At 47.6% G+C, this 23,237-nt stretch overlaps 3 protein-coding genes across 11 annotated transcripts in view; 1 reads left to right on the top strand and 2 right to left on the bottom strand.

The window, feature by feature from the left end:
* LOC123745437 (uncharacterized) overlaps nt 1–6,214 on the bottom strand; it is a 350,652-nt gene extending 344,438 nt beyond the window's left edge. The window contains exon 1 of the mRNA XM_069300596.1: nt 6,024–6,214. Coding sequence (XP_069156697.1) covers nt 6,024–6,077 — 54 coding nt within the window. The 5' untranslated portion in view covers nt 6,078–6,214. The remainder of the gene's footprint in view (nt 1–6,023) is intronic.
* The window catches only part of LOC123745436 (nuclear pore complex protein Nup50), a 55,809-nt gene continuing 38,316 nt past the window's right edge, over nt 5,745–23,237 (top strand). The window contains exons 1-2 of one of the 9 annotated variants that reach the window (XM_045726007.2): nt 8,322–8,436; nt 12,807–12,981. Coding sequence is in view for 2 of the 9 variants with exons in the window: in XM_069300597.1 (XP_069156698.1) it covers nt 9,020–9,044 (25 nt within the window). In the remaining 7 variants the exon portion in view is untranslated. Of the gene's footprint in view, nt 5,906–8,197; nt 8,437–8,456; nt 8,620–8,734; nt 8,926–9,004; nt 9,045–9,202; nt 9,243–12,806; nt 12,982–23,237 lie in introns of those variants that run through there. The other 8 variants (XM_045726011.2, XM_069300600.1, XM_069300599.1 and 5 more) reach the window with 8 other exon arrangements.
* Nucleotides 7,535–9,018, bottom strand: LOC123745208 (probable serine/threonine-protein kinase kinX). The gene is made up of 2 exons (XM_069300386.1): nt 8,978–9,018; nt 7,535–8,057 (listed from the first exon to the last, which is right to left on the bottom strand). Exons 1-2 carry the CDS (start codon nt 9,016–9,018, stop codon nt 7,535–7,537), a joined length of 564 nt encoding a protein of 187 aa, XP_069156487.1.

Here is a 23,237-nt window from a genome sequence, read left to right as displayed (position 1 = left end):
AAGGCAGTGCAGGAGTCAACCACAGTGATACAGGAAACGTTGACGTCGGAAAAACAGTTGACAAAGTGAATACAATGTTACATAAAGTTCAGACGTAAAGATGCTAGTCTCGGGAGGCAGGGGGCATATATGGGTTTGGTCAGGAAAGACAAAGGAGTAGCCTACACCCTCGGCAGTCTTAGACCCATCTGTGAAGATGGTAATGGAACGGGAGTGTGAAAAACTATGTTCAAGGAAAAGGCGTTTAATAGCCGGAGGTGGGGTAGAAGCCTTTACTATGTGGGTCAAGGTCTGGCAAAACTTTGCAAGTGGGACCCTCCATGGAGGCAAAGATGGAACAACACGAGGAGAGATATTGCCAACATGAACCGAGAGGGAATTTTGCCAGTGAGACATATGGAGAGACAAGGGAAGGTGGTGAAAGCGAAGATGGTCCACATGATGAGTAACAGTCAAAGCATGGCATGAGCTGGAGTGAGGATGTTGTAGGGACCGCACAAGGTAGCGAGGGCAGTAACAATCACGACCATCCTGTAGAGGCAGGACTCAAGTTCCAGCATACAGGCCCAGGGTAGGGAATGAACGAGAGGCGCCAGACCTGAGGCACCTGTTGAAGCACAGCTGACTAAACTGTCAGCAAAACTATTTACATACCTGCGTCACTATTTTTTTTATACAAGAGTTCTTACAATCTTGTACAGCACGCATAGCGTTTCGCGCGTCTTTAATCCTAATTTTCCCCGGAATACGACCCGCCAAATCGTTTAACAACCAGGTACTCATTCACTGCTGGGTGAACAGGGGCTACAGTAAACGATTGGCACCCAGTAAATCCTCTACGGTCAGGATACGAACCCAGGCCAAAGCGCTTGCAAAGTGACGAGCGAGTGTTTTACCACTACGCCACGGGGACTATGTAACAACATGTAAAAAAAAAATAATTCAAAGAAGATTTTCTTACCAATGTTCAAGAAATGTGTATCTCATATAAGTGCTGGACCAACCAAGCTGTAGTGGATATGCTCGGGCCACTGCGGGCCGCTCCAAGCAACAGCCTGTTGGACCAAGTTATCACAAGTCGAGCCTGGCCTCAGGCCGGGCTGGGGAGTAGAAGCACTCCCAGAACCCTCTCCAGGTATGCTCAAAACGACGTATACTAGGAGAAGACTTAGGCCAGTACTGCAGTTGTCTTACTGTAGGTGGTGCAGACGCGTGGCTGAGCCACCCCCAGCCGTCCCTCGGGTAGGTGTGAGGTGCATGGTTAGTGCGCGTCTAGTGCTCACCTTCATATCTTGAGGTTATCTTGAGATGATTTCGGGGCTTTTTAGTGTCCCCGCGGCCCGGTCTTCGACCAGGCCTCCACCCTCAGGAAGCAGCCCGTGACAGCTGACTAACACCCAGGTACCTATTTTACTGCTAGGTAACAGGGGCATAGGGTGAAAGAAAATCTGCCCATTGTTTCTCCCCGGCGCCCGGGATCGAACCCGGGACCACAGGATCACAAGTCCAGTGTGCTGTCCGCTCGGCCGGCCGGCTCCCTGTTGGAGCCTACCTTAGGCATTGTTGTGCTCCAGTACGTGAAATTGATGATTGATGAAGATGAAGCCACCCAAAAGGGGGCACGGGCATGAATAGCCCGTAAGTGGTGGCCCTTTTGAGCCATTACCAGTATCAAGAGATGATAGTGGAGATCTGTGGAGGTGTGACCGCACTCTGCGTGACGGGAGATGTCTCCTGTCGAGGTGCTCCAGTACTTGAATCAACTGCCTAATATACCCCACCTGACAGCCACCATCTAGTGGTATCCACGGGGGACAGGAAGCTGGCGGTTTGTCAAAAGCCTCCCATTTTGTCAACCCCACCCCCAATTTTTCCTGATATTTTTTTCTAACTATATTTTGAACTCTTCTAATGGCTTAACATTTACGGCACCGACAGGTAGGCGGCTCCATGGCTGGAGCCTTCTCCAGCCCTGTGGGTGGAGAAGCATCTCCCATTTCTGCCCTACATTGTGGCTTGTTGAGCTTGAAGGTGTTGCCCCATGTACTGCATGCTACACGTGACCTTTTAAAGAAGTGGTCTCCATTAATATCCTACAATTTGTTCAGTATTTTATAAGTTTCCATGAGATCCGCCCTCTCATGCCTGGCTTGCAGTACGTGCCTCTGTAACCTTTTCCACCGCCGCCCATGGCATGGGCATGAAGTGCAGTAAAAGACTATTGACATACAATCTACTTATAATTTATTGTGTCGGGGGACAGGCAGCCAGTGTGTATATACATGATAGACTAATATCGAGGTAGCCCCCAAGGTCGAACCACTGACCCTTCCTAGGATGCAACCACACAACATGACTAACTCCCGGGAACCTAGTTACTGTTAGGTAAACAGGAGCAGTTGGTGATAGGAAACACGCCCAACCATTTCTGTTCCGCCTGGGATTCGAGCCCCACATTTCCCGATTGTGAGTCGAGAACGAACCCGACTGTACTACGGAGACCCTAAATCAAATCAATAATTACAGTATAATGCCTTCGGGTTATGATATTATGACTTTCTCTTATGCAAATAATGTACTGAAATTTTGCATAAACTAACTCAATTATAAATGCACAGCTATTTATGAACAGTTTACTTGACGTGTCACAGAAGGGGAGCAGAAACGTAGAGTAGTAGGGGAGAGTAGAGTAGAGTAGAAGGGGAGTAGGAGAATCCTGCCCGAAACGCATTGCGTAATAGTGGCTTTAGGCATTGTATGTACTAGCTCTATCTATATATTGATCCATTAATGTAACATCACTTGTATGTATGTACCTTACCTGAATAAACATATTTATTTAAACATAAACATACAAGTGTTGAGTTCCTCCCGTAAGAAAACTGCTACAGCAGCTACGTCACAAAATAATCCTGGCCCGCTACCATTTTCACAACGTACATTATATTACACAACCAAACAGTCTTAACAATTGTCGGCCTGGTTTTCTTTCGTAACGTTTCTGGTAAATTAATTACAAGTGAACTCTGCCATAAGGTGAGGCAGTAACGGTGTTCCTTACATAAATTTACATGAGAATATATATGTCGATTGGCGGCAATGGCCTGCCGTCCGCTCTCACACAATAACCCCGCTTATACAACCTATATCACACGCAAAATGTAACAATCTACCATTTACGACTACGAGTCCCCTAGCCAATGGTTTTACATATATACTAATTCCGAAATGATGAACATGAAAATAAAGATGAGGGTTAAGTTAATGTAAATCTATATATACTGGTGGTGGTAGGAGCGAGCGGGCCCAGTAGCATGGTGGGCCATGGTGGCAGCGGAGCCCGCCACTCTCTCCCACACCTCACTCCTCACTCTCCACACCACTCCTCACACCACACTCACCACCTCACTCCTCACACCACACTCACCACCTCACACCACACTCACCATCTCACCACACTCACTCCTCACACCACACTCACCACCTCACACCACACAGCACACACCAACAATGGCTCTGACCCGCCACTATAGCATTAATACATCATAATACACAAAGACTGGCCCAGTGTGCCATCATGATGAAGGTGAGGCCTCGGCCAACCTGTTAATATCGGTGTGTCCACTCATAACCTGAGTGGCGGAGTGTACACTCACAGCCTGAGTGGCGGGGTGTCCACTCACAGCCTGAGTGGCGGTGTGTCCACTCACAGCCTGAGTGGCGGGGTGTCCACTCACAGCCTGAGTGGCGGGGTGTCCACTCACAGCCTGAGTGGCGGGGTGTCCACTCATAACCTGAGTGGCGGAGTGTCCACTCACAGCCTGAGTGGTGGGGTGTCCACTCACAGCCTGAGTGGCGGTGTGTCCACTCACAGCCTGAGTGGCGGAGTGTCCACTCACAGCCTGAGTGGCGGAGTGTCCACTCACAGCCTGAGTGGCGGTGTGTCCACTCACAGCCTGAGTGGCGGTGTGTCCACTCACAGCCTGAGTGGCGGAGTGTCCACTCACAGCCTGAGTGGCGGTGTGTCCACTCACAGCCTGAGTGGCGGTGTGTCCACTCACAGCCTGAGTGGCAGTGTGTCCACTCACAGCCTGAGTGGCGGAGTGTCCACTCACAGCCTGAGTGGCGGTGTGTCCACTCACAGCCTGAGTGGCGGTGTGTCCACTCACAGCCTGAGTGGCGGTGTGTCCACTCACAGCCTGAGTGGCGGAGTGTCCACTCACAGCCTGAGTGGCGGAGTGTCCACTCACAGCCTGAGTGGCGGTGTGTCCACTCACAGCCTGAGTGGCGGAGTGTCCACTCACAGCCTGAGTGGCGGTGTGTCCACTCACAGCCTGAGTGGCGGTGTGTCCACTCACAGCCTGAGTGGCAGTGTCCACTCACAGCCTGAGTGGCGGAGTGTCCACTCACAGCCTGAGTGGCGGTGTGTCCACTCACAGCCTGAGTGGCGGTGTGTCCACTCACAGCCTGAGTGGCGGTGTGTCCACTCACAGCCTGAGTGGCGGTGTGTCCACTCACAGCCTGAGTGGCGGTGTGTCCACTCACAGCCTGAGTGGCGGTGTGTCCACTCACAGCCTGAGTGGCGGTGTGTCCACTCACAGCCTGAGTGGCGGTGTGTCCACTCACAGCCTGAGTGGCGGGGTGTCCACTCACAGTCTGAGTGGCGGGGTGTCCACTCACAGCCTGAGTGGCGGTGTGTCCACTCACAGCCTGAGTGGCGGAGTGTCCACTCACAGCCTGAGTGGCGGAGTGTCCACTCACAGCCTGAGTGGCGGTGTGTCCACTCACAGCCTGAGTGGCGGTGTGTCCACTCACAGCCTGAGTGGCAGTGTCCACTCACAGCCTGAGTGGCGGAGTGTCCACTCACAGCCTGAGTGGCGGTGTGTCCACTCACAGCCTGAGTGGCGGGGTGTCCACTCACAGTCTGAGTGGCGGGGTGTCCACTCACAGCCTGAGTGGCGGTGTGTCCACTCACAGTCTGAGTGGCGGGGTGTCCACTCACAGTCTGAGTGGCGGTGTGTCCACTCACAGCCTGAGTGGCGGTATGTCCACTCACAGTCTGAGTGGCGGGGTGTCCACTCACAGCCTGAGTGGCGGTGTGTCCACTCACAGCCTGAGTGGCGGAGTGTCCACTCACAGCCTGAGTGGCGGTGTGTCCACTCACAGCCTGAGTGGCGGTGCCCAATAAACTCGCCCCTCCGGCCAAAACTTAAAAAAAAAACTCATTCTAACTTTACATACATTTATCTATTATTTCATAAACTTTCCAGTTTTATTTTGCGCAGTGAACGTGTTATTAAGTTTAATCAAAAGCAAGAACTTGTATTAAAAGCGACTGTTAAAGTACACAAGTTGAACAAACTTAATTTTCGTTAGAGGGTTTTTAAAGGTAATTGTGTATGTGTTGTAGAGAGTTGTATGAGGCGGGCCATACACTGGGCCCGCCACCTCCTCCTTCCATACAATGTATACACTTATACACCACGGGAACTAAGGCCAATCTTGAAGGATCAATACATAACCCAAGACATCTCACACGCTCACAATTCCATCATGCAAACTTGCTCAACTTGCTTAACTTACACCTTAACAAATGTATAAATAAAGCGTATTCTTACAAAGTTTACAACTTGGACATGTACTCAGGTCCACCTCTGACACTTCTGACCTACTCCTCTGACATTATAACTGACGTGTGTAAGACTACATTAGTACTATAATGAAGAATGAATGATGATGTGTGAAGTTTGTGAGGCGAGTGTGGGCTCCGACACACGCCGCCGCCTCCGTCTCTTCCACTTTACCCACCAAACACGCTGCCTTAGCCCCTCTACACGCCATATTTGACTCATCTACTACCAGTTTGTGTAGACTGGGAGGAGAGGAGGAGGTGGGCAGCGTGCAGGTAGGAGAAAAGTGTTGAGAGAAGCGAGCGGTGACAATCAATACACTACTCCCTGCTGAACGGGAGTAGCGAACTTTATACAAGTATACTTTTATTTAGCTCTACAACAACAACATACCTGGTGTTTCCTCACTGCCAGCCACATCTGATACTGCAGAGCCTGCAGCTCCATTGGAACCGTCTATCACACTTACACTTTATCCAGTTTTAAGTTGTAAACACTTGCAAGAATCTCTTAAATGAGGAGATAAACTTGCACAGGTTTGGGAAATGAAGTTATTATTGGAACACCTCGCAACTCTCTCCGCGCTCCCACAACAACAAACTCTAGAAAAAACTATTTTCATAATTTTAAAATGCGTGTTTATCATTTTCTTCTCGCAAATATGCTTCCTTTCTTAGTTTTCATCAATACACATATGAAAATAATGTTTAAGAGGTAGTCAAGACAGGAAAAGATGTTGTACTTGCAACTTTAACCTTGAATAGTGAAACATACCAGATCAAGGAAATTATGTCAAATATCTTGGCGGTGGAGACTGTACTGGGTGTGTAGGTGCTTCAACCTCCACGGCTCTCCCTCACTCTCACCACCACACACACACACACACGCCGCCATCTTATACATATACATGTACTGTATATACATATATATAAAACATGATATATATCTCACGGGCTATTCATGCCCGTGCATGAATACATCTTGGGTGGCTTATCTTCAACCATTTTATAATATATATATATATATATATATATATATATATATATATATATATATATATATATATATATATATATATATATATATATATATATATATATATATATACTAATAGAGGGAAGGGACTTATCAGGAGACTCCGACAGGCCATTACGACTATATAGCATATTATAATAGAATTATAATACTGTATATATTTTGTTGGGCGCGTTTCCTTTCACCTGATGTCTCTGTCCACCTAGCAGTAAATAGGTACACATCCATGCGGGGGGGGGGGGGCTCGATATAAACCTAACATGTATATATTATTAATATGTTTATTATTATTATATATATATGGAACATGTATACTATTATTATAGTATACTTATTACAGGTATACATTAGAATTTATTATTACATGTATACTAATATGTATATTATTATTATATACACTGGCTGCCCTCACCCCCCCCCCTGACATCCTTACATCAATTCCACAAATATTTCCCTTAAATGTTCAACTTTTGTAATAATGCTTTTAATATTCGTGTAGAAGTAGCTTGCTTCTGGTTAATAATTTACATAAAGTTAGCAATGTTATTTATTATTATTATTATTATTATTATTATTATTATTATTATTATTATTATTATGTGGCTCTGCAAATATAGAGCAGTAGGTTCGAGTCTCCAGCAGCTCTAGTGAACCTTGAGCTGCTTGTATTCATACAATTACTCATTCTTGCGGGCTTATTAACTATGGCAGTTTCTAACTCGTGAACTTTTAAATTCATAAACTTTTAAATTCATTATCTATAAATTCATAAACTCGTAAACTTCATAAATAGTTCTAACTCGTGAACTTCTTGAACTGGTTAGGGGGGTAGAAATAGCCTAAGCTACTCTATCCCTTTGAGATGTATTTCAATCTTGTCTCAATAAACATACTTGAACTGGTTTTAACATGTGAACTTCATGAACGGATTTTAACTCGTGAACTTCATGAACAGACTGTAACTCGCGAACAGGTTCTAACTCGTGAACATCATGCGCAGGTTCTAATATGTGAACTCTATGAACAGGTTTTAACTCGTAAAGTTCATGAGATTCTAACTCGTGAACTTCATGAACAGGTTCCAACTCGTGAACTTCATGAACAGGTTCTAACTCGTGAATTTCATGAACAGGTTCTAACTGGTGAACTTCATGAACAGGTTCTAACTCGTGAACTTCACAAGCAGGTTCTAACTCGTGAATTTCACAAGCAGGTTCTAACTCGTGAATTTCATAAGCAGGTTCTAACTCGCGAACTTCATGAGCAAGTTCTAACTCGTGAACTTCATGAACAAGTTCTAACTCGTGAACTTTATGAACAAGTTCTAACTCGTGAACTTTATGAACAAGTTGTGTAGCCCACTTGAGCAGGGTCACTGCCTCTCTTGAACAACTTGAGCAGATTCTAATCTCTTACGACTGAACCTCCATCATGAGCAGGTTCCAACTCTATTCTAAGCCTTTAAACAGACAAAATTCGTGAAAGTTTTAATCACGTTCACATGCAGTGTCCTATAGTGAATTTAAGCCAAGCTCCCAGCCTCTCGTGAACTTTTTGAACAAGTTCTCAGCCTCACGAGCAGGCTTCCCTCCAAGCCTCTCTGGTGAACCTTTTGAAGAGGTTCAAAGTGTGTGACGTGAAGGTGTTTGTGTGCGTGAGGAAGGTGAGGAGGAGGATCCAACACTGTGTGGCGAGTCTGTGGTCCGAGCTGCTGCTGCCTGCGGTGCCCCTCACGCCGGGTGGAGTAACTGTGCCAGTCTTGAGCCTTGTTGTGAGTTGTGGGGCAGGTTGTGGGGTTGTGTGTGAGGGCAGGGGTGGCCGGGTTGTGGTGCAGGGCCAGGGGCCTCGCCAGGGGCCTCGCCAGGGGCCTCGTCAGGGGCCCTCGTCAGGGCTCCCCGACCCTGACTTAGCAGTCGTACATGTGTCGCTCGTCCTGCCAGTGGTCTTGCAAGTGGTAAGGCCGCTTAATTGTATGTGTGTAAGGCCTGAGGTGCCGTGAGGTTGTGGGTTGTAGGGGCAGGAGGGGTGCTGGAGGTGGGGGGGGGGCGCCAGGGACCACCAGGTGGGGGGTGGTGAGGGGCGCCAGGGACCACTAGGCGGGAATGGTGAGGGTCGGGCTCACACCACAGTTCAAACTGTGGCAGACACCAGCCCCCGTCACCTGTACCGTCACCCAGCCCCCGTCACCTGTACCGTCACCAGCCCCCGTCACCTGTACCGTCACAGTGACGGTGGTGTGCTGGCCCGGAGCTCCGTCCGTGTAAGTGTAATGTTGAGCAGCGTGTCCTGGAGGGAGCTTAAGTGTCCAGTACTAGGGCCCGGAGGCTTCATCATGGTAGCCCGGAGGCTTCATCATGGTAGCCCGGAGGCTTCATCATGGTAGCCCGGAGGCTTCATCATGGTAGCCCGGAGGCTTCATCGTGGTAGCCCGGAGGCTTCATCGTGGTAGCCCGGAGGCTTCATCGTGGTAGCCCGGAGGCTTCATCATGGTAGCCCGGAGGCTTCATCATGGTAGCCCGGAGGCTTCATCATGGTAGCCCGGAGGCTTCATCATGGTAGCCCGGAGGCTTCATCATGGTAGCCCGGAGGCTTCATCGTGGTAGCCCGGAGGCTTCATCATGGTACTAGGCTCTGACTCTGGGTGCACACTATGGCACGTCTTGAATGGCTCCTGCCTTCATGTGTAGAACCAGTTACCGCCTAACGTAATAGAAGTAGGATCCCTCAATTGTTTCAAGTGTGGCTTATACATGTATATGAATGAGATTGGGTAGATGTAAATAGGAGCTGCCTAGTATGGACCAATTGGCCTTCTGCTGGTACCTTCATTCTTACCTTCCTTACCTTCTTACGTAAGGGCGTTACGAAGGCCTTACCTTCTTGAGATTTCTTTAGCCAGTCCAATTTCTTCCTGTATGGTCACTCATCCTGTAATTTGCTAGACCCAACATTGCTTAAATAAACAGGGTAGGGGTGAACACTCCCAGAATCCTTATAAACTGTAATAATCAAGTTGATTGTAGCTGGCACATTATAAAGGGTCAAATATTTAATTCTGTATAAGATTAAATGTGATCTATGTTAATCGTTGCCAAACCTGAGGAGTTTCATTGATAGGCTAACAGGATGCAGCAATATTTGGAACTGTTGAACTGTTCACAGCTTGTTTTCTGCATCAGTCGGGACTAAACTCTGCCGAAAGCAGTGTTTACCTGGATACCTGGTTGTATTTTCCCACCCCACCTACAACAATTATTAATTTTGTTTTATTCATCATCAAATTCATCATAAATAATAATCCTTCACACGTGATCTTGAAATAGTCCAGATTAGATTTTTTTTTATTCATAATCCCTTCAAATTTTAAGATACAGTACTCCTCTGTACCTACATGAGCTTGGTTTGGGTTATAATAATTCAACCAACCTGATATCACATCATTAAGTTGGGTTGTCTTGTACTGGTTTGGGTTTTGTTGGATTAGGTAAGGTTAGGGTCGGGAGCCGGTCGGCCGAGCGGACAGCATGCTGGACTTGTGATCCTGTGGTCCTGGGTTCGATCCCAGGCGCCAGCGAGAAACAATGGGCAGAGTTTTTCACCCTGTGCCTTTGTTACCCAGCAGTAAAATAGGTACCTGGGTGTTAGTCAGCTGTCATGGGCTGCTTCCTGGGCAACCCGTTCTCGCAAATTCGTAAAGTCAATATTGACTTATTAACTACGTGCATAGGTGATATACTAAACATAATAGATACCCTTAAAAAGATTCATAGAAAACACCGACCTTACCTAACCTTGTTAGTATCTTAAGATAAGCATCTTATTGCTTCGTAATTACAATTATTACTTAACCTATACCTATTATAGGTTAGGTAATAATTGTAATTACGAAGCAATAAGATGCTTATCTTAACATACTAAGTAGGTTAGGTAAGGTCGGTGTTTTCTATGAAGCTTTTCAAGGGGAACTATTATGTTAAGTATGTCACCTATGCACATATTTAATAAGTCAATATTGACTTATTAAATTTGCGAGAACGGGTTGTCCTGGGGGTGGAGGCCTGGTCGAGGACCGGGCCGTGGGGACACTAAAGCCCCAAAATCATCTCTAGATAACCTCAAGATAGGGTAGGTAGGTTTTAAAATCCATTGATAAACAGCCTGTTGGACAACTTTACCACAAGTCGAGCCTGGCCTCAGACCTGGCTCAGGGAGTAGAAGAATTCTCGAGACCCTCTCCAGGTATGTTCCAGCTAAACCATGTTGGGTATGAAATGACCTGCATCTGATGAGCCATCCTGCCACTGATTTCTTGTTTTATCTTACTGAGGTGCGATTGCCGTGCCACCACGCGCTAGGTCAGCCATACGAGTATCAACAAACTTTGTTTCCTGAGACAAAGCTCGTAACCCGATTCGGATTTTACGAAGAAGTTGGGCTCGTAACCCGAAAAGTTCGTAAGTAGGGGCATTTGTAAGCCGAGATGTCAGTGTCAAAAATACATTGCTCACTGTACTGCTGCCAAACCTCAACACTTTCAACTTTGATATTGTTGATTGCTTCCTCTTGGGTATTAATATATCACTCTGCAACATAACTTGATAATGGTCCAGGACGGACTAAAACGTCGTTGTTTCTTCATCTTGTGATGTGTGATTTGGTCATCGTATCTTCAGCCATGTTTTTGTGACTCGTCGTCTGCACTCACTTTGAGCATCCTAATTTATTCGTTTCCTACATGCCACAGAACCCCATGGACCTGTATCAAATAAGACAACATACATTGTTTTTATTTAGCCACTAGCATGCATAGCATTTAGGGCAGGTCCTTTACCATTACACTGCTACAGCCTGGGCTGTAAATTGGGGTATAAACTGGAGCTGGGCAAAAAAATATTTGAATTATGTGAAAATTAATATTGTTAAACAAATCTCTTAACTTATTGGCTGCAGCATCATCAGAGTTTCATCCCAGCATTTTCAGAAATGGATTTTAAACATTATTTTAAATGGAAGAACATTTTGTTGATAAGGAGAACAGCTCCTATTAAATAGAACTGAGGGATAATGCAGTAATAAAGAGATACAAGCACCAGTCCAATGCACAAAGAAGAATAGTAGTAAAAGGTGTCCATAAAGTAGATATGCAGCTGGTGCCTTGATAGCATTGCTGAGTAATACATAACAGCACCAATAATAATGAATAAGTGTGTTGTTATGCTCTATTTTGTTATATACAGTGGTACCTCAGCTTACGAACTTGATGTGTTCCCAGAGACGGCTCGTAAGCCGAATATTTGTAAACTGAAGCGAATTTCCCATAAGAAATGTAAATTGAATTAATCCGTTCCAGACGTCCCAAAAAATTAACTTCAAAAGTAAATTTTATATCTAATTCACCCAAATCTCCAGTACTAATGTATGTACAGGTTATTACTTGCCTTTACCGATGACTCTTGTTGTTGGCGTATGGAAGATGGTGAAGAGGAGGAGGGGGGGGGGGGTAGGAGGTGAGGTGATAGTGTTTGGAAGGGGAGTCCCCTTCCAAATCTTTAAATTCGTCAATAAATCTTTCAGCCGCTGGCTTGTCTGAGCTGGCAGTCTCCTTATGCCTCACAACACTATGAAGATCACTTCTTTTTCTAAGTGTCTTCAACCATCCCCTGCTTGCCTTAAACTCTTTCGTATCTGCATCACTCGTTCCAGGGGTTTTCTTTAAAAGGTTTTCGTGCAGTTGCTTTACTTTCTCACAAATGATGGCCTCTGAAATGCCATCACCTGCTAACTCTTTGTTGTGTATCCAAATTAATAACGACTTTTCAACATCCTCAAGTGTTTGTGTTCTTTGTTTAGTGATTGTTGATATGCCTCTTTGCCACTTTAACACTCATAATCTCCTTTTTCTTAGCAAGTACAGTGCATATTGTTAACATAGATTTGTTGTACTGCCTAGCTAGTTCATCAATCATTGTACCATTTTCATGGTTACGAATGATCTCTTGTTTTCCTCTATGGTCATTCTTACATCTTTTCTTGGCTTGAACCTTACCACTGGCTTTCTTGGGACCCATGGCGAGATACATAATAACAACTTTTACGTTCAAATATTTACCCCAAAAATCTGAAAAAACTAATTCTTTACAGAGAATTCGGGCACAATTGTCACTAGGTGGGAGGCACTGGTAAACTGAGGTGCGATTGCCGTGCCACCACGCGCTAGGTCAGCCATACGAGTATCAACAAACTTTGTTTCCTGAGACAAAGCTCGTAACCCGATTCGGATTTTACGAAGAAGTTGGGCTCGTAACCCGAAAAGTTCGTAAGTAGGGGCATTTGTAAGCCGAGATGTCAGTGTCAAAAATACATTGCTCAATCTTAATATCTGTTACTTTCACCAATGTCCAAAAAATATTTGTTTCAGGGGGGATTTTTTTTTTTTGTCTCCTTTGTTTATTATCTGATTTTGTTGTAACCTCTACATCCTGGAAAATGCATACCCATCCCTAACTATTTGAAGATAGAATGAAATTGTCAACAAATAAATCAGTCACAACTGGCAGAACTTGACTGACTTTTTTTTGGCTTATTTTTTCACAGATTTCAAAATCTCTCTTCTTTGTCTATTTAGGTTGTTTTGACGATTAGGGACCAGATTAGGGCCTTATTACTTATATAAAGTATACATCTTTATCCCTTAAATCATTTTTTGAGATATATACAAGAGTTCTTACATTCTTGTGCAGCCACTAGTATGCATAGCGTTTCGGGCAAGTTCTTAATCCTATTGTCCCTGGAATACGACCCCCACGAAGAATCTTTTTTACAACCAAGTACCCATTTTACTGTTGAGTTAAACAGAGGCTACAGTTAAGGATTTGCGCTCGGTAAATCCTCCCCAGCCAGGATACGAATAAGTAGTAAGTAAGTAGTAGTAAGTAAGCGTAATAAGTAGAAATATTGGTGACGACACTGTTGTCACCAATTAGCGAAAGTGTTAACATATTGGGATGAAATTTTCACGACGCTGATGCCACATAATGGGAGATTTTGTTAAATTTTCCACTATTTTTCATATTTGGAAAACTCTGCACATACACCGGGCCCCTTTTCATAAGCTTTAGTGGGTAAACTTAAGAGTGCTCTCCACTCTAGCTTTCACTATATCACAGACTTAAGAGTTCTTATATTCTTGTACATGTACTGTACATTCTTGTAAATGTACAATTCCTTGGGTACTTAAGGGGAAACTGGGAGCTAAACTCCTCCTACCAGGAGATAGCTTCTGTCTATCTTCTTACCACATCTAGACAGCAGCTTGTTTGATGTTATGAATACAGCCTCCTGTTTGCAATTATTAGCTTAGCAGAGGGTGAGGTCACCTGATCTGACGTGACCTCTACTCAACCTGTGGACAATTCAAATTCAAAAGGTGTGACTTTTGAAATGCCAAGGGCCGACAGCCTGGCGCTGCCAATATCCTGTGTACCGACTCGTTATATGTGAAATATTAAATACAACCATTTATGGTGTTAGAGTGACTTAGATTAGATTTTTATCATTAATGCTTAAGCTGCTCCGGGCTATTTGGCCTTTGTCACCCACAGGCACATAAAAAAAAAATCCCCTAAATTTTTCAAATAAACCTGTTAATTTGTGTTCCCTGATCACGGGAAAAATATTAAAAAATGTAAGTTGCATATTTTAGCCACAATAGGGCGGGGAAGTATGGCAAAAAAGAGGCGCTGACTTAGCAAGCGTTGGGGGCTCCACTTCTGCTCCACCACAGCTGTTAGGCGGAAGTTGCCACAAAGATATAATTACCTAATTATTTCAATGTCTATGATTATTTCTTCTTTTCTGGGAGGAGCCCCGTCGGCTCCCCCGGAGCTTTACCAGGCTGATATGCTAATGGCAGACTTTGGCATCAGTCATGTGTATGGAGTTCTAGGGCCTACTGGGGACCACGGCCAGAACCTGGCCCCCTCAGAGAGGCAAGGGGAGCAATGGCCTATAGAAACCCCCGTGTGGTTGGAAGCATTCTATGTCTGCCATCGACCGGGTCAAGCGTCCAGAAAGGTAAGCATTCCAAAACAAACACCTATTCTGGTTAAAATTGCTACCTAAAGCCGAACTAGTGGATAGAACTCCCCAACAGAAAACACGCAAACTAGTATGACGTCACACGTCACTGCGCCGCTGTCTGCGCAGCTCCCCCCTCCCCGGGAGGGGGAAGGGGGAGCCCCAGACCTCCCATGCCGGCTATCCACCCATCAGTTCTTTGGCTGATGCTATAGGCACTGGTTATGTGCTCCGGCTCCAGTAGTTGTTTCAGCAGTGTACCTAGAGTGTGGTGTCTGTCTTCTAGGTGGTGCGTGAGCCGGGAGTGAGTCTCCAGTACTCGGGCTGCATGCGCCTAGGGTTCCCTTCCCTAGGTGCCCTGTAAGTACTGCCCTTGGGGCCATCGTCCACAAGTTCCTTGGGTCCTGCCCCTGCTAGGCCGTTTACTGCTTGGTTTTCGGCCGCTCTTTTTGTGCTTGGGTGTTCTGTCTCCCTTGCTCACCTTAGGGTAAGGGGCAGTTTTGCACTGGTGGGGCGCAGGGTACTGTGCAACTTGTCTTTACCAATCATGGTGGCCGGCTCTGTTCCGCTTGGGTATGCTGTCCTCTTGCAGGGTTTTCTTTTTCTTTTTGTTTATCTACCTGGTGGGGGGTCTGCCATCGTTCTTGCCCCTTGTGTCCCTTGTGTTCTGAGTATTTTCTGGTGGTACCCCCTGCTAGGTCCGAACGTACACGTCCTGGGGGTTCAGCTCTTAGAAAGTTGCTTGGTAGCTTAGGGTGCCAGTTATCAGTACCCTGCCTGGGATTACCCGAGCGCGAGTCCTCTTATAGTAAACGCTCAGGACCCTGGGAAACCCCTGGGGGCGCGCGGGTCCGATGAATGTGACCCCAGAGTTCCCCCTCGCTTCCAGCGAGTTTGAGGGTTGCTCTCACCCCTTGTCTCTGGGGGACTCGTGTGTTTTGCCTCAGTCTGCTGCCTGTGGGGTCGGTGACACCTTCGACCCGGAGTCCTGCGAGTTTTGTTGCTCGTTGTAGCTCGGTTACCCAGTTGTGCTGACTAAGTGGGTGAGGGGAGCAGGGGCTTTGCAGTTTGAGCCTTGGTGGTGGCAACGCTCTCGTTGTTTGCTCCCCGGGAGCCTCGGGGCTGCCCCGTTTTGGTTCGTGTTGGGACTTGGGGGCGTTGGTTGCTTCGGTTCCTTCCACGCCCCCTTGTCTTTCCCCTGGTCCCCCCCCCCCCCTTCCTGCCTGCATCCGGTTCCTTACTGTCTGTTGGATCAGGGCGGGGTTTGATGGTGTTGAGACTCGGGCAGTCTCGGGGATTCCCCTTCCGGGGTAGTGACGGGGGCATTTGAGCCTGTCCCTCCAGCTGTGTTGTAAGAGTCTGCCAGTGGGCTCCCTTCCTTAATGATTTCGTGGCTGCCTCGGTTTTCTGGTACGGTCGGGGCTTTGGGGGGACGGCTTGGCCCCAGGGCCTGCCGTGTAGGTTCCCGGGGCTGGGGAGGGGCTGACTTGGGGGGGCCTTGGCCCCGTAGGACCCCATGGGAGGTTTTTCTCCCCCTCTAGGCGGGGCTTGTGGTTACGCGGAGTGGGGTCATTCCTCCCCACTCGCTGCACATGTTGTTGGGTGTCGGCCGCTCCCCGAGCTCGGTTCCTTGGCCTTTGAGTAGGTTGGTTCCGTCCTCTGGGTGGATGCTCTCCCCCCCCCTCCCCCTTTTTGGGACGGTGTCTTCGTCATGTTTCCCTGCTCTTGGGGTTCTACACGACTTCTGGTCTCGGGTGCACCTGCGCCTTTGTGTGCCTTCGAGACTAGTGTTGGCTTCTGTGTTCTCCAGGGTTCAGGAAGGTTTTCACTACCTCCCGCATTATTGCAACGTCTGTCGGCTCTTCGTCCGGGTCGCCGTGTAGCCAGGTTGGGCTGCTTATGGCCAGTGGCCCGGTTGGGCTACTTGTGGCCCTGTTGGGTACCCTTCTGGGCTCTGTCGTCTCTTCGTTGGCCAGTTTTGTTGTTCCTGCTTCCTCTTTTGGCTACTTTTCTAGTGCAGTAGTCCTGGTTGGCGCCTTTCCGCAGTGCGGGTTGTGCGGTTCGGCCAGCGTGTCATGCGCCGTGGAGTTTTTGGTCTGGGCGGTGTGTTTCGGTGCTGGTGTTTTGCGTCCTTTTTTCTCGGGTGCTTCGCCTCTCACTCTTCTCCCTTGCTGCAGTATGTGCCCCTTCGCTCTGGGGGTGTCCTGGTTTCCAGCTTCCAGCTGTGGGGAGGACGCCGAGGTTTTCCTTGTGTCTTGGGTGTGGGCCGCCTCCTTCGCCTCTACCCTGCTCTCCTGCGTGTCCGGCTCTGGCTTCTTCACCTGGCGGTGCTCCCAGGATCATCTGGGCACTGTTGGGTCGTGTCACATTCGTGCCTCCGTTCGACAGGCGAGTTCCTGCGGTCTGGCGTCTTTTGGCCGGGCACTGGATGCGGTGATGTTTATATACCTGTCTTTATTTAGGTATATTTCTGTACGACTGAGACCGTTCGCACACCAGTGACTGTCCCTTTTTTCAACCCTTCCAGTCCCACTCATGTGCATGTCCAACCCATGCTAGAGTTATTCAGGGGACCCACCTTTTTTCGTGTTATGAGGTGTGTGGGTTGTGGTGCTGGTTATGTACTCGCCTGGTAGGGCTCTCCTGGTTGTGCTTGCAGGGTATGAGCTCTGGCTTTTGGGTCCCACCTATCTGGAAGAACTTGCGGGATAGTACCAGTGGAGTGCAGTGGTGCTATAGGCACAATCGGGGAACACTGTATAACCATCAGAGGTCTGCGGTTGTTACACGACCTACTTGTGAGCATACGCCATATTGCCAGTACGTCCATGGACTTCAGGGCACACTAGCCTGTTTTCAGATAGAAGTTCCGGCCCATCCTGGTTGTGGGGGGTATGTGGGCCTGCGAGCCGCTCCAAGCAGCTGCCTGGTGGGCCACCCTCTGGCCGGTCTAGCCTAGCCTCAGGCCGGGATTGGGGTGTAAACGAGCTCCCAGTACCCCATCCAGCAGGTATTGAGCGGGGTTCTCCACTGTCGGTCGCCGGGTGTGCAGGTTCCTGGGGCTGCTGGGTTCAGTCGTGCCTCCGTTGGCCCTGTCTGGGGTCTGCCTGCTCCGTTCTCTGCCTTGGCAGACGCGAGTTGCTATTTACATGTTGCATGTTGCGGTGGTGCCTGTTGCTGCTGCACATGTGCATTGGTAACGTGTTTTGCGGTGGCGTGTCCTTGTTCCTGTGTCTGGTTGTGGTGTGGCACTTTGCTGCTGTTTTGTGCCTAGGGTTTGCGTATGGGGGTTTGCTTGTTGTTCTTCGTGGGCTTCGGGTCCCTGGCTTGGCCCTCTCATGTGCGTGGGATTTTTCTGCCCCTGCCTGATTGTCCACCCCTGGTTGTTTACCTGGGGTTTGTGCTTCTGCTCTTTTATCCTGCCTCTCCCCAGTCGTTTTCCTGGCATCTCCTTTGGTCGGTTTTGCCTGCACTTGCTGCTGTGGGGGTGGGGTGGTCGGTTTCCACTGCTTCATTTCCTTGTGCGTTCCCTTGTTTCTTCCTCTGCCGCAGGGGTGTTCTGCGTGCATTTCTTGGCGTCTTGGGCGTTCTTTCAGCCTGTGTCCTGTGGTGTGCTTCTTTGTCTTGGTCTGTTGCAGTTGCTCGTACCCCTTGGTTCGGGTACTGTTTCTGGCGGCAACCCTTCCGCCTTCTTCGGTTTCCTAGCTTACCCTGCCGGTTGGCTTTTCGGGGTCTTGCGATGTCTCGTGTCGGACCCGTCGTTTCTGAACTCCTGGCGGGCTTGCTTGCTTTGGGGAGTTTTTCTGTTCGGCAGACGTTCCATCTCCTTGTGCCGCCTGGGTTTTCGGTGGTCGCGCCCAAGATCTTCCCATGGCTCCGCCTTTTCCTGGGCTCGGAGGAGACTTGTCGGGGCTGCTTACGTTCTGCCTCGCGGTCTCGCCTCCGGTTGGTGGTCGGGTGGCTTCGTGGCAGGTGTCCCACCTCCGTACGTCTCTTGGCGGCAGTATGGGGTATTTTGGCGGTCCTTCCTTTTCCTGTCCCTTCTTAGGTGGCTGCACTTGTTAGCGTCGGCTTGGTTTTCTGGTGGGGGTTGGGGGCTGTCGTCTTGCCACATACTGTCGCTTCTTCGTGCGGCGCTGGCGGAGCCGCCTCGGCTTGCTTTCGGTCTTGGTGTTGCTTCCGCACCGTTAGTAAGCTGTCTCGTGCATTATTTCACCTCCGGCCTGTTTGTGCGCTGCTTGCACCGTCCTGTTCTCTGGTCGGTGTACTCTGCCTTCTCCTCGGTTGGTAGTGCCCCTTCGGTTCTGGTTTGTTTTTTCGTCGGCTCTTTTTTTACCTTTTGGCATTTGCCTCTGGGGGTCGGGTCGCTGAGTTTTCTTGCTCCTTCAGTTTTAGTGTTTTGGTTGTTCGGTGGCAGCAGTCTCCATCTTTTCTGGCGTGGGGTAGGGCTGCTGCGTTTTGGAGGGTTCCTTGGTTTGTTTGTGTTTGGTTGGTCGGGCCGGGGGTGTGTCGTGTTTTGTGTTCAGTGGCGGCCCTCCGCTGTTATTTGCGTGCCACGGCATCTGTGTCCGGGGCGCGTTTTGCCTTGATCCGGTTCTGTTCTTCCCGGTTAGCAGGTGATGGTGTCCCGGGTTGTCAGCCGTGTTTTTGCAGCTAAGCTGCCTGTGTTCTTCCCCCATGCCCGTGGCGTTCGTGGCTTCGCTGCCGTCTGAGCGACGTGTCCTTGCGGTCGTTCGGGCAGGGATCTTTGGTGTTTGTACGGGGGCCTTGCTGCTCGTTGTTATCGTGTTGTTCCCAGGACTTTTCCGGTTTCGCGTGTTTTGACATCCAGCCTCAGAACTGATGGGTGGATAGCCGGCGTGGGAGGTCTGGGGCTCCCCTTTCCCCCTCCCGGGGAGGGGGGAGCTGCGCAGACAGCAGCGCGGTGACGTGTGACGTCATACTAGTTTGCTTGTTTTCTGTTGTGGAGTTCTATCCACTAGTTCGGCTTTAGGTAGCAATTTTAACCAGAATAGGGGTTTGTTTTGGAATGCTTACCTTTCTGGATGCTTGACCTGGTCGATGGCAGACATAGAATGCTTCCAACCACACGGGGGTTTCTATAGGCCATTGCTTCCCTTGCCTCTCTGAGGGGGCCAGGTTCTGGCCGTGGTCCCCGGTAGGCCCTAGAACTCCATACACATGACTGATGCCAAAGTCTGCCATTAGCATATCAGCCTGGTAAAGCTCCGGTGAGCCGACGGGTCTCGCCCAGAAAATGGCGTTTCATTACATTCAATGCTGGTTTTTTTGCTGTAATATTATTCAGTAGTGTATAGTGCGATATATTTATATAATAAAATGTGTGAATCATCGGAGTACTCAAGATTATGGTGTGCATATTATTGATTAAATTAAATTATTATATTCATAAAACAATAAAGAAATACTTTGTCAGTTATTACACTATATACACAGGTTATATATAAGTACAGTGGTACCTCACTACACATAAGGGGCATAACTGGCAAACCCCTCACAGTGTTCAAGAGAGAACTGGATAAGCACCTCCAAAGGATACCTGATCAACCAGGCTGTGACTCATACGTCAGGCTGCGAGCAGCCGCGTCTAACAGCCTGGTTGATCAGTCCAGCAACCAGGAGGCCTGGTCGACGACCTGGCCGCGGGGACACTAAGCCCCGGAAGCACCTCAAGGTAGCCTCAAGGTAGTACCTCAAATAACGAATTTAATCCGTTCCGGCGTTGTGCTCATCATGTGAAATGCTCGTTTTTCAAAACAAATTTCCCCATTTAACATATTTAAATATAACTAATCCGTTCCACTGCCGAAAAACATCAATATATATATTTTTTTTAACCACTTAACACTTTCGCTCGGGGATGACGCAGCATTGCGTCATCCGTTTACTGGCGGTAATGCCGGGGATGACGCAGCATTGCGTCATCCACTTTAAAAATTCGCCAAAAATCAGGTTTTTATCCGATTTTTTTGGGACTGGTTTTAAAATGTGCGCCGATGTCTTCCCATTTTCTTTGTTGAGCCTCGTGGCCCTCAGGCGGCTTGGCACATGCCGTGGGCCCATTGTCTTTGCTCCACTGTTGTGACCAATGTCGCCTCCCCTCGCATCTCAAACGTGTGAACATTTCGGCTATTTCCCGTGGCTATATTTCTTACTGCGGCTTTAGAAACTATCTACGCTTACTCCACGATGGATAGTAATCATGAACAAGGCCCTTCCAGGAGGAAAATTGCGAAAGAAAGGCTTGAAAAGGGTGGGAATTGGGAGTGTAGCAGGAAGGCCTCTGAGCACTCACTCACGGCTAACGCGTGGCCCGTCTTCAACTCGTCGGCGGTTGGAGCGTGACCAGGTTTTTTTTTTTATATGCTAATGTTCCTCTAGAGAATTTTATTACGAACCCATTGAGACCAAATTGAAAGACCTAGGACAAAAATTGAGGTGACCAGAGTGAAAATAGTGAAAACATTTTATCACGTTTGCGCGCTCCCGGGTAACTCGTTCGCACTTTCTCTGTTTGCTGCGGGTAATTAGCTGGGCTTTTGGAGTTTATATGCATTTAGTGTTGTAGAGAATTTTATTGCGAACACAATGATACCAAATTTAATCTCGTAGTTGGAGAATTGAGGTGACAAAGTTGAAGAGAGTATACACTTTTCGAAATTAACGCGCGCTTCCGTGACACGCTGGGGCCCATATCGCCCTGTCGAGGGGTGGTGCGCGGGGTGAGCGAAAGTGTTAACTGTGCCAACCGAATATTCTCGGTCGGCGGGAACTGCTCCAACCGATTTTTTTTTTCGGTACCCATTCTAAATATGTACGAGGTTGGTTGTGTACGAAATGGACTTTTAAGACCTCCAGTGAGAGGCAGCCATCTTGGAAAAATTTCCCAGAATACCCTAGAGCTGCTGACTGGGTTAGTTCTGAGTGAGCAACCATGGGTGGCGCACGCGCTTCTGGCTCCCAAACACCTATCCGACGCAGTGTTGAAAGATAACGCTCTGTCAGTGAAATTCAAACCTTATTGTTTGAAGAACATAAGGGTCATAATATTGGTGAAGCTAGGCGCAATAAGGACCTAACACAAACCTAACCTAGCATAGGACCTAACACGGATGGTGCGCGAACAAGGGGACACAGGTGGAAACTGAGTACCCAAATGAGCCACAGGGACGTTAGAAAGAACTTTTTCAGTGTCAGAGTAGTTAGCAGATGGAATGCATTAGGCAGTGATGTGGTGGAGGCTGACTCCATAGTTTTAAATGTAGATATGATAAGAGCCTAAGTAGGCTCAGGAATCTGTACACCAGTTGATTGACAGTTGAAAGGCGGGACCAAAAAGCCAGAGCTCAACCACTGCAAGCACAACTAGGTGAGTACAAAGGTCAGATGCAAGTGATACAGCACCTATGAGGACGATATAGCGATCGGACGATACTCTTGCAATCCTATGCTATCTACATTTTATTTAGACGATACTGTACATAGATGAATCGTTTTCTGCGTTCAGTGATGATGCATCTGATACAAGTAGCATAGATGAACAGTGCTAGCAGCTTCCATGGTGGTGTTTTCCATAGATATTTTCAAGAATACCTGAATCTCTTCCTGACTGACAGACACTCTTTGAGGCAAGCTGAATCTCTTCCTGTGTGGGACCATACAAAGCGATCTTTTCAAGACTACCTTACAAATTGATCTTTTCCTATAATCTTCTCAATACTACCTTATGCTTTACAAACTTGGCTACATACAACTTACAAGTACTAAAGCCAAGGGTGTATGTGAGTGCGTTATTTGCAAGCACACAGAATGAAGAAACAGGAAGCAAAAATTTATCTGTACCTGGTGCAACGAGAGTGAAGTTGCGCTGTGCACCATGGACTATGTTGATTATTACTCACTTCCGAAGTAGTGAGTGTGTAATACAGTGCGTTACTGTGTAAATAGTGTGTGAAACTGTACATATTGTAATTTTAGTGAATTTTTAACAGGTAATATTGCGACAAACATTTATTGTGGACACATTACTGACACATGTATCACTGTTCCATGGAACATTATGAACATTCTACTGTATACATATTGTAAAGGACACAAATATGCATCATATATGATAAAAAAACAAACAAATAAAACCACAATGGAAATACATAGAACAAATAATTGAAAATATATTTTGTGGCAACACCCGGTGCTTGAATGGCCCGTGTGACCGTGTCTGGGAGATTCATACTCGGGCAACAAGGCCCTGATGACGTCACAGTGCACCTTGTCCACGTCCCCACAGCCAAAGTAAGTGGAATTTGGTATTTATTTTTACATAGACATGTTCAGGAAAGGGAATTTATCATTTTACGAAGAAAAAATAATTTTTTGGGAACACTTTATTTCATGCGCACAGGGGGAATTTCACAAAGAACCAGACACAATAAGAATTCCAGAGAACAACATAGAGCGGATAGAGGTGTCTAGAGA

Source organism: Procambarus clarkii, chromosome 44 (assembly GCF_040958095.1).
Source record: "Procambarus clarkii isolate CNS0578487 chromosome 44, FALCON_Pclarkii_2.0, whole genome shotgun sequence".
In the NCBI taxonomy this organism is placed as follows: Eukaryota; Metazoa; Arthropoda; class Malacostraca; order Decapoda; family Cambaridae; genus Procambarus; species Procambarus clarkii.
The sequence above is the reverse complement of the archived record's forward strand: the minus strand, read 5'-3'. Positions and strand labels throughout refer to the sequence as shown.

Coding starts and splice junctions, on each gene's coding strand:
- LOC123745208 (XM_069300386.1), bottom strand. CDS start 9,018: ATGAAGCCTCCGGGCTACCATGATGAAGCCTCCGGGCCCTA. Junction 8,058..8,977: donor GATGAAGCCTCCGGGCCCTA/GTACTGGACACT, acceptor AATCTGCTCAAG/TTGTTCAAGAGAGGCAGTGA.